Genomic DNA, 10,000 nt, shown 5'->3' with positions numbered 1-10,000 from the left:
TAATCCATTTCTTAATGGGTGCATTTGTACAGTCCTTGAGGAAGAATTTAAAATGCTCCATTGCAGTATAAAAAAACTAATCCATCACAAAAAAAAATGTAACCTTAATTAACGACTCAAATCACTCGTTAACTGGACTCGATATTTAATCGGAGGAAAATTCTCATCATACCAATAATATCCTCATTAATGTGCACAACAAGATTGCAACAGGGGCATTAATTGCAAGATATTTATAGATCCAATAAGGGGGGATAAGTAATCATTCGACTAAAATCATGACCCCTTTTAACAACCAAATGACAGCCTTTTACCTCGTGATGGTACATTGATACTTACTACAATAACACAATCGATTAAACAACAAGCAATAAAAACGAATACCAATTACACACGTTTGATCTTGATAAGCAAAACAAGCAAAGTAAAAAAAAAAAAAAACAAAAGAGAGCCCAAAAATGGAATCACAGGTGATTATTTGTGATTATCAATGGTATTATCAGAAGTTAACAAAAAAAAAAAAGTCCATGCACTTAATTATGGTTTAAGTTTAAGAACACAATATTTTGTTTTTTTGAGGAAAAAAAGAAAAAGAAAAGCACAATAGGAAAAACAAGGACCAAAAAAAAAGACAACTTTTTTAGAGCACAAGCAAAACGCGTGGGTTGTCAAAAAAAGCAACTTCTAAATTCTAATTCCTGCGATCTAATCTGAAAACTGATCTAGTAGTTGATAAAAGAGGGAAAAGAATCTGAGTCTATCTGTGAGCAAAGGGAAAAGAATCTGAGACTTATCTGTGTGCAAATTTCTAGAGAGAGAGAGAGAGAGAGAGAGAGAGAGAGAGATGATGGGATGAGAGTAAAGAAGAAAGGAGAGAGAGAGGGACATGGCGGAAGGAAGATTAAGGAGGGGGTGTTCGTACAAGAAAACCACTTGGGTTGTTTGCTCTATTAACATTGTAATCGCACTCTATGTTCTTCGTTCTCTATATTCTTCTCTGTACATCTACTCCGGCAACGTCTCTAGAAACAGTAAGTCACTTTTTTTTTTTGTACTCAATCCAATTCCACCTTTTGAGCTTGTTTCTATGGATTTTGGAATACCCACTTGAGTGTTTTGGGGATTTGTTGAGAATCCCAGTTTCAAAATTTGTTTTTGTTCAATGCTGGTAATTCAAGGATCATTCTTTTTTTGGTTAGAAGTTTCAGTTCCAACAGAGTTTGGGGATTTTGTGAGAAACCCAGTTCCAGTTTTCTTTATGTTCAATGCTGGTTTAAGAAAAAGATCAAATTTTGGGAATCCCGCTTGATAGTTTGGGGGATTTTGTGAGAAACCCAGTTCCGATTTTCGTTTATGTTCAATGCTGGTTTGATAAAAGATCAATTTTTAGAATACGCTTGGTAGATTTTGTGAGAAATCCAGTTCCAATTTTCATTTATGTTCAATGAAAGTTATGATTTTTTTCATTGTTCAAAATTTCAGTTCCAATTCAAATTGAGTTTGGGAGTTTTGTGAGGAGTCCAGTTGCAGTTTTCCTTTATGTTCAATGCTGGTTTAATAAAATGATAATTTTTTTTTTAATAAAAATTTTCAGTTGTTAAATATACCCCGGACCAGATGAGGAAAATGGAGGAATCGATTCGGATTCGGAGAGCATCCGAACCCTTGGAGCTTGTTAAATTGGTAAGATCCATTTTTTCACATAGATGTAACTATTTGAGTATTAGTGTATTTTGAGCTATTGCTTCCTTAGTGTTTTTGCTTTGAAAGTTGAAACTCAAATTTTTATGGGGCCAAAAGGTGAAGGTAATTAAGGAGGAGATTTCTGGAGGAGAAGAAGTGGTTCAATTGCCAGGTCCTTTGAAGCAAAAGATCACAGATGAGATTTTGGTGAGGTTGAAAAGCTTGAATGGGAGTGCCAACATTACTCAACAGCAAGGTGGGTGCACCTTAATTTCACCGAAATTTTGGTTGTTAGTCATAAAGGATTCATTTACATTGCTGACGCATTTTATTGGTGATGTTATAAGTTATGGTTATATGAGCTTTTTTGAAGCAATAAATATCTTGAGGTGTGAGTAATGCGATTGTCCAATGCTTTAGTATACAGATTAAATCCTAAACTCATTTCCTTGTGGGCTTTTATTGTTTGGTTTTTCCTGAGATATTATGTTGTGCTGGCATATATGATCATGCTTTGCTACCGGTCCACATCTCTTCACAGTGGTTTCTTAAGGTGAATCATAAAACTTTTTTTTTTTTTTGATAAGTAAGAAGAGAATATTATTAATAAAAGAATAGCAAGAAAAACACAAAGAGTTCACGGTAGTGAACAAAGGAAAAAAAAGGAACAAAAGACGGAAGAAGCCCCTAATCTATTCTAATAGACGAAAGAAAATCCATAAGGGTAGAACAATCCGAGAAACCCCAACATCGAGACCAATCAAAGAGGGTCCACTGGCAAAGCTCTAATAACTGAACCACAACTTTCTCCTCATCCTCGAAAGACCGCCGATTCCGTTCAGTCCAAATAGTCCACATTAAATAGCCTGGAACCAAATCCCAAATCTCAAAACTATGCTTCCCAAGCCAATGATACTAACAAAATAATAAGTCCACAACTAAACCTGGCATGACTCAATCCATCCCAAACAATCGAAGCATATACATCCACAAAGAATGAATTATCGGACAAAAAAGTAATAGGTGATCCACAGATTTTGCATTACAACAACACATACAACAATAATTCGCCAAAGGGCGACCACGAAGCATAAGATTATTCAAGGTTAGAATCTGACCAAGAGCTACTGTCTACATGAAAAAAGCCACCCTTTTAGGAACCTTAACTTTCCAAATGCCCTTTCAAGGGAAAGTGGAAGGAGTTGCATTTCGAATCTTATGATAAAAAGACCGAGTATCAAACTTCCTACTTCCATTAAGATTCTAACAAAGCCTGTCACACCCTCCACCCCTAGGAATTCGGGTTTGGATGAAATGAAGAAGGGAGTAGGAAGCCGCCAACTCCCAATCATTGAATTCCCTATGAAATCTTATACTCCACACTCTATCATTATCACCCATTGGAGGGCTTAACACATTAGAAATACAAGCCTCCTTATTGGTTGAACACAAAAAGTAACTGAGGATAAAGAATTTTAAGAGAAACATCCCCAGTCCCCTTATCATGCCAAAAAAGAATGCGAGAACCATACCCCACCACAAAAGAGAAATGCTTAGCGAAAGTTTCCCACCCTTCACTAATACTCCGCCATAACCCACAACCATGAGCCCTATTACAAGTTCTAGTGCACCAACCCCCTTTTCCCTCCCCATAAAACTTGTTCCAAAATATAAGTACAGAATAATATTTTGTTTAAGAACCAAAAGGTTGTAGTCGGTTATACAGCTATGAGGATTTTGAATGATAATGTACTCACATTGAAGTTCTCTCTCTTCCTGTTCTGTGCTTATCATACTCTGGAGTTACAGAATCATGAGAAATGACACATTGATTGTATCTCTAAAAAACCTTTTTGACTGTATAAATTTCTGTTGTCATTCTGTAGGGGCACCTGAAATTAGAAATAAATGGTAATTAAATAATAAGTACACAATCCAAATTCTTACCCTCGTAGATTGAGGGCATTTGGGGTCTTGTTGCTTAACATTGTTGTCATTACTCATCTAGGATAATAAGTAGCTCCTGATTTGCTGAAGTCCTGCGAGCTATGTGTTCAAACTCGTGCTTATTTATAGGCTGTTGACAAAATCAGATTATTCTTTCTTTTCTGGGTTTAATATGATCACTTTACTTAGTAGTTGATGGTGTCATGTTTAAAATTTGTAATTTTCTAATTAATCAGATGAGTTGGGATGTGGTGGATAGTGTGCATTACTTACATTCTTTAATTCTTCTCCTCCTTTCTCTTCTTGCAGTAACTTGTATTTTGTCTCTCCAGATTTCATAACAACCCAGATTAATTAAGGATGGGATTTTTTATGGGGGTACATAAGGGAGGGATTTAGGTGTGAAAGGAATTGCTGTTGGTTTATAATTTCTCTCTCTCTTTTCTGAAACAATTCAGTATTGTGTTCTGGGATTTGAGCATAAATTGTAAGGGTATAAGGTTGTGTTGATGCCACTTGGGAAGTTGGAGAAAAAGGGGGGAGGAAAGTCTGTGAAAATGCTTTGTCGGTTCCATTAGGAATTAGTATATTACTCATACTATTTAAGTTGTCTTGTTTTCTATGGCCCAATGAGCTCATTCATAGATAAATAAATTATTTTCTTCAATGTCCTTGGGGGCTTTACCCCAATACTGACATGTTTTACCATCTAGTACAGTTACATGGTATAATTCTAAGGATGATATGCTGGATACCAATTTGTAAGTAATTGCACTATGGGTTGAAGATTGTATTCTACTTGTATTTTGTCTGAGATCAGCTAAAAGCCTGGTGTAGTAAAATTCACTTTTATTCTTAAATGTAAGCATAAGTGCAACTTAATTATCATTCAATACAGCAAAATTTGCTCTCATTTTGGTAATGGAGGCTTCACATTCGGGTTCAGGTTTTACCTATCTCCGCCTCCACTAATTCTTGCAATCCCCTTGGGCACCAGCTTTCTGCCTTTACTGCTGTCTCATCTATCGTGGGCATTGCTATTGCTACTATCTTTATCTGTACCTCCACAGCTACAACCAAGTCTGCAACTCACGATGCCATTGTTGTTGGTACCATCAATCTTAACGCCATAATGCCAGTTGTAATTATCACCATAAATCCATCAAGACATTGCTGCTAATATGGATGACACTGTTACCACATCCTTGAGACTACCATTGCACTCACTCCAGTATTTATATTTCCAATGCTATTGCCACCAGCAACTGCACTATCACCAAATTCTAGTGTCATATTGTTACTGCCACTACTGTCACACCATTGCCATTTCCTTAGGAGCCATTTATGTTGCTGCCACTTCATGACCTGCAGTGGCGGTTCCATGGAGTCCGATAGTAAGTTTATCTTTTGACAAGTGGCTTTAATAAGCCAGCCTCAGAATTTCTTTCTTCTCTGTTATTGATAAAAGCAATTTCCGTTGACAATTATGAATTTTATTGGGAAATCACTGCCCTTTAGGAATGGAATGGAACATCATTGATTGGTTAGATTGTTGAATGAATGGTATAAACTGTCAAGTTAATGGATTGACTGCAAAAGAAAGAAGCAAGTGAGATTAGCTGCTGAAATGCAATTTGGTTTCATTTTGTTTCAATGAAAGTTTCTGATGTGATTTTATTTTGATCCCTTTCTGAATTTACTTTGCTTGAGTATCTCTAACCCAAACACCGTATAAAATTATGGTCAAATGTTTCTTTTTGATGCGTGATTGATCTATGAAAAATCCAATGTGATGTTGCACCTGTCAAACATGGTGTTTATTAGTTTTCTGCTTGCTGGCTCTAAACTTTGTGTGAGTGTAAACATCACAACATTATGTTTTCCTAGTGAAATTTAGTGCATGATATGCAAATGCAAGAGTGAAATGAACTTGGGACTGGGTTCTGGTGTATAATTGCACCAAACAACAAGGGACTTGTGATTCAGAGCAAAAATTTGTGGAACAATGCACCTGGGTCATCTTATTCCTAATGATTTTTCTTTGTATAGGTGTTGTGTGAGTCATATGGATAAAGGAGAATCAATATTCAAAATTTGTATGTAAAAGTGGGATTGTTTTAATGAGATAATTTGTGGTGCAATGTCTAGTGCTCGCTTTTTTAAATTGGTCCAATATGAAATTTGTTCTGGTGGCTGGTCCTACCTTTCCAGTCACAAGTGCTGGTGACTCACAACTGCTGTTGGTGGATGTGACCATCTCATGGAAAATCCACGTTCAAAAGCTTATACATTTCTCTATAAGTGTGAGATTGTTTAATTGTATATTTAGTGGTATAGTGTTAAGTGCCCTCTTTTTTAAATTGGCCCAATATAAAATTTGCTCCGGTGGCTGGTGCTCCCTTTCCAGTCACCGCTGCTGTTGTCTGTTGATAGATGTCACCAACTCATGGAGACCAGGGAGCCTTTCAGTACTTAATTTTTTTAATGTCCATTAATGGTGCACTATGTTGCCAGAAAAAGCTGAAAAAAGAAAAGAAGAAAAGTATATTGCTAATGCCACTGGAACTTTTTTTCCTCCTCTATTTCGTCCAGCAATGCCACTGGATTGAAAAAGCCAGTAGTATGTAATAACTTCATGATAATATGATAATAATTTATATTGTATTATTTAATTTAAAGTGTATAATTTATATCCAGATTATAATTTTCATCATAACGAGGCAATCACGTGATTTTCTAATGATTCAAAGGAAACCCTGGGCATGAAAATTCAAAAGAATGCTAAATGTAGTCATAAAAAGTGTCGAAGCTATTGTTTCTTATGAGTAAGTGTGAAAATCACCTGTATGTGACCTTTATATCACAGCATTTGCAGTTAAACAATGAAGTTCAGACCTGCATAGGGAACCCTACTTTTACCAAATTATAACTATATTGCTTCCCCCTCTACCTCAATAACGTTTTCCCCCAAGAGTGCACAGTTTTGATCCCTTCTAAAACTATAACCTAAGGAACATACAGATTTTTACATTTACCAAAGGGTGGTCCTACTTTCTCTTGGAAGAACTTTTTAGCTGCTGGTAATGTAGATAACCGAAATTCATTATGTAATAAGCTAAATAATATGTTTCTTAAATTCCTCAGAGTTCTGTGATGATTAATTATTTGAGTCTGTCTATTATTGGCTCATTCTTGATATTTTTTTTTTTTTTTTGATAAATAACGGTGGCTCATTCTTGCTATTATCTTGTCAATATTGTTTTTTTAAATAAACAGAAGCAGTTGAAAGTTGGCGGAGGGAAAAACTAGAAGAAGCTAAGCAGTTAACCCTTAACAAAGGGACTTTGAATCCAACTATCCAATATGAGGAAGCGGGTATTGTCTTTGCTTTCAAAGGCTGTATTCTTTGGTATTTGATTCTATTTGTATGGAAAAAACATTAAAAGATCCCCATGCTTGATCCTTTAAATGCTGGTAAATCGTTGTTTGACCGATGGCTAATAGTCTGAACTGCTTTTTCATAGGGATGATAGTAAGAGCCTTGGAGTCTGATTGGGCAGGGCTATCTGAAGGAATTGGCCTTTGGATACCTGGTGAAGTTGTTAACAAGGAGCATGATGATAAACCTGAGGGTGTAGAAGATTTAGGTAATTTATTCTCTGTCCCTCTCAATCCCCCCCATTCCTCTCTCTCACACCAAAAAAACCCAGTTTTCATTGTATGCTAGATTTAAGAAGTGTATTGTACACATTTTTTGTCGGGTGGAGATCTATAATATCATTGACAAAGGTATACTTTCTTCTCCAGAGGATCAAATTTTACCTGGCAGGCCAATACCAATGGAATGCCATCCTCAACTTCATACGGATTATGATGGTGCAGCCGTTAGATGGGGCCTTACCCACCATAAAGAAAGCGCAGCTGACTGCTGTCAAGCTTGCTTGGATCATGCTAAACATGCCAAGCCAGGTGAAAAGAAATGTAACATTTGGGTTTATTGCCCGTCTGAGGATGGTTGTCATTCTCCAGATATCTATCAACACAAACATCAAGAGTGCTGGCTCAAATCTGTGAGTATCGGGCTATTTCTTTGTTATCTTGGCACTTATTTGCTCAGTGATATTGAGTTTCTTCCTGATTCATTCTAGTCTAATATTCTTGTTTTTACTTTATCAAAACACAGGCGGAAAAGCCCAGACTGAATTTTAAGGACAAGTATCCTGACTCATATAGAAATTCACACCCAACTGCACCCTTTGTTGTACCATGGGTTTCTGGTGTCATCACTGCCTGATCGGATTGACCAACATTATTTGGCTGACACGGTATGAAATGCGAGCTGCAGCTTAACTTTGTTGTGTTACTATAACATACACACAAGAAGCTATCCGCTCCTTATATGTTGTATTTGTGGAACAAAAGAGGAAATAGGGAGAAGAGATGAGGGCAGTGTGAGTGGGGATGGTACAGTCTCATTTTTGTTTCATCAGTCAATTCTTGTAACACTCAAGTGCGTTCGTCTTCTGGTGCTAAAGGCAAGGTGACATCAGTTAGACGGTGAAAAACGCTTTCTTTGTGGATTCCATTGATCTGCAAAATGATTCATTGTAGTTGGAATGTGAAGTAATTTATGGAAATAATTTACCATCATGGGCATGTGAATACCTTGTCACTGTTTAATGCTGTTTCTCTCTGTGTGACTGACAAGAGTAACCACTTGCTACATAGGTAAGCCACTGTTGTATACAAATATCAGATGAGGTCTGTGGGCTGCAATTCAAGTGTGTTTGGTTGGCTTTTCTTCTGGGAGTTGATTTGCTTAAATATGAGATTGTTATGGTAAGAACTACATGAACTTACCTAAATTATATAGATGAAAGACTTTAGACCAAAAAGGAAAATAATTTATTTAAGTATTTAGCACAATTTAATTAGGTGCATATACATAGCAATATGATAATAATCATTTACGATATTTAATATTTAAAAAAAAAAAAACATTTAGGATGGTCTAAATTTCATCCATTTATTAGGGTTTTCCACATATTTCTTGTGTCCATTTTACATTATTGCAATCAGTTTCTTATTCTCTAACTTTTGTGATGTCAAAGCTTGTACCTTTGTCACTTATAACTTTTTCATGTAGGTGTACTGTTAGATAACTTAAGGAACTGTAGTTAAGGTATTGTATCTAAATTTTGCCATTTCATGAAAGTGGTATTAAAATTTCTTTAATATAATCTATTAACAAATGAACTAAGGGTGCTTGTTAATCTGAGGTGCTCATTAATCCGACCCGAACACAAAACTAATTATGGTGGTATTTTATTTGGACTGACTTGGTAGACTAGGCTCACTAGACAAGCCTCACCCACTTATATTATGGAGCATTAAAATTGGTGGTGCTAAAAAGCCATATTGCTATTTTTAGCACCACCAATACTAAAAAGTATGCTGCAATGATGGAGGGAAAGCCAAAAAATTTGGCTTTTGAGCTGAATAGTGCACACCAAAGACGGCTATGCAGTGTAACTAAGAAGGTAAATATATATATATATATATATTAAAAGTTATATTATTTTATTTTGTTGATGGTGGTGGTTGTTGTTTATTGTAGTAGATATATTATTTTATTGGGTTGAAAGTTAAAATAAAACCACTGATGTTGGGTATTTTGTAAAATAAGGTAGTAAAATAGATAAAGTAACTTTTTGTGGTGACAAATTAGGCCTGTCTATGGGTTGGGTTTGTGCCAAACCCAGAGCCGACCCGACCAAATCGGATGGTCAGAATTTCAACCTGCCGCCGACCGAAGTATTGATCGAGTTGGATGGATCCGACCTTTAACAGATGGCAGTTGGTTCGATTGGAGTTAGAGATCTGAAAATCGGCCAAAATCTGACGAGTTAACGACGAGATCTCGCCAAATTCAGTGGAGATTCCACGGATCTAGCTGAGATCTTGCCGGAAATAGTTGAGATCTCATTGGATCTAAAAAACTTCACTAGGAAATGCTCCATATCTTGGTTTGGTTGGGTTTCTTTGGGTTTTGGGGTGAAAACCTGCCAACCGACTCGCTGTTTTCGGGTTTTGGATGTGGAGATCCATCGTCAATCGTCACAGCATCGGGTTGGCCGGATCGTACGGGTTAGGTGGGTGGTTGGGTCACAGTTTTTGTTGGACACCCCTATGCCAAATTGCTAAATTTATGGCCCCACGTGGATGCTCCCAAAATGCTTTAAGCCTAAAACTTCTTGACCAAAAAAAAAAAAAAATCTTATTTTTCTGTCAAATACTCCAAAATCCAAGTAGAATTGTCTATCGGACTTTTTTTTTTTTTTTTTTTTTTTTTTTTTTTTTTTTTTTTTTT

At 36.3% G+C, this 10,000-nt stretch overlaps 1 protein-coding gene across 1 annotated transcript; it reads left to right on the top strand.

Moving 5' to 3' along the window:
* Window positions 1-565: 565 nt before the first annotated feature.
* LOC112017537 (uncharacterized) lies at window positions 566-8,430 on the top strand. Its single transcript, XM_024049999.2, has 7 exons — window positions 566-1,031; window positions 1,595-1,683; window positions 1,801-1,939; window positions 6,907-7,005; window positions 7,155-7,277; window positions 7,438-7,700; window positions 7,814-8,430. The coding sequence occupies exons 1-7, from the start codon at window positions 887-889 to the stop codon at window positions 7,922-7,924; spliced, it is 969 nt and encodes a 322-aa protein (XP_023905767.2). The 5' UTR covers window positions 566-886; the 3' UTR covers window positions 7,925-8,430.
* The last annotated feature ends 1,570 nt before the right edge of the window (window positions 8,431-10,000 follow it).

The sequence above is a fragment of the Quercus suber genome, unplaced genomic scaffold, assembly GCF_002906115.3.
Source record: "Quercus suber isolate HL8 unplaced genomic scaffold, Cork oak 2.0 scaffold_138, whole genome shotgun sequence".
Lineage (NCBI taxonomy): Eukaryota > Viridiplantae > Streptophyta > Magnoliopsida > Fagales > Fagaceae > Quercus > Quercus suber.
The sequence above is the reverse complement of the archived record's forward strand: the minus strand, read 5'-3'. Positions and strand labels throughout refer to the sequence as shown.

What these genes read in the sequence shown, in the direction of transcription:
- LOC112017537 (XM_024049999.2), top strand. Translation starts at nt 887, where the DNA reads ATGGCGGAAGGAAGATTAAGGAGGGGGTGTTCGTACAAGAAAACCACT. An exon ending in CAACATTACTCAACAGCAAG is followed by an intron (nt 1,940 to 6,906) that starts GTGGGTGCACCT and finishes TTAAATAAACAG; the next exon opens with AAGCAGTTGAAAGTTGGCGG. An exon ending in TGAGGGTGTAGAAGATTTAG is followed by an intron (nt 7,278 to 7,437) that starts GTAATTTATTCT and finishes TTTCTTCTCCAG; the next exon opens with AGGATCAAATTTTACCTGGC.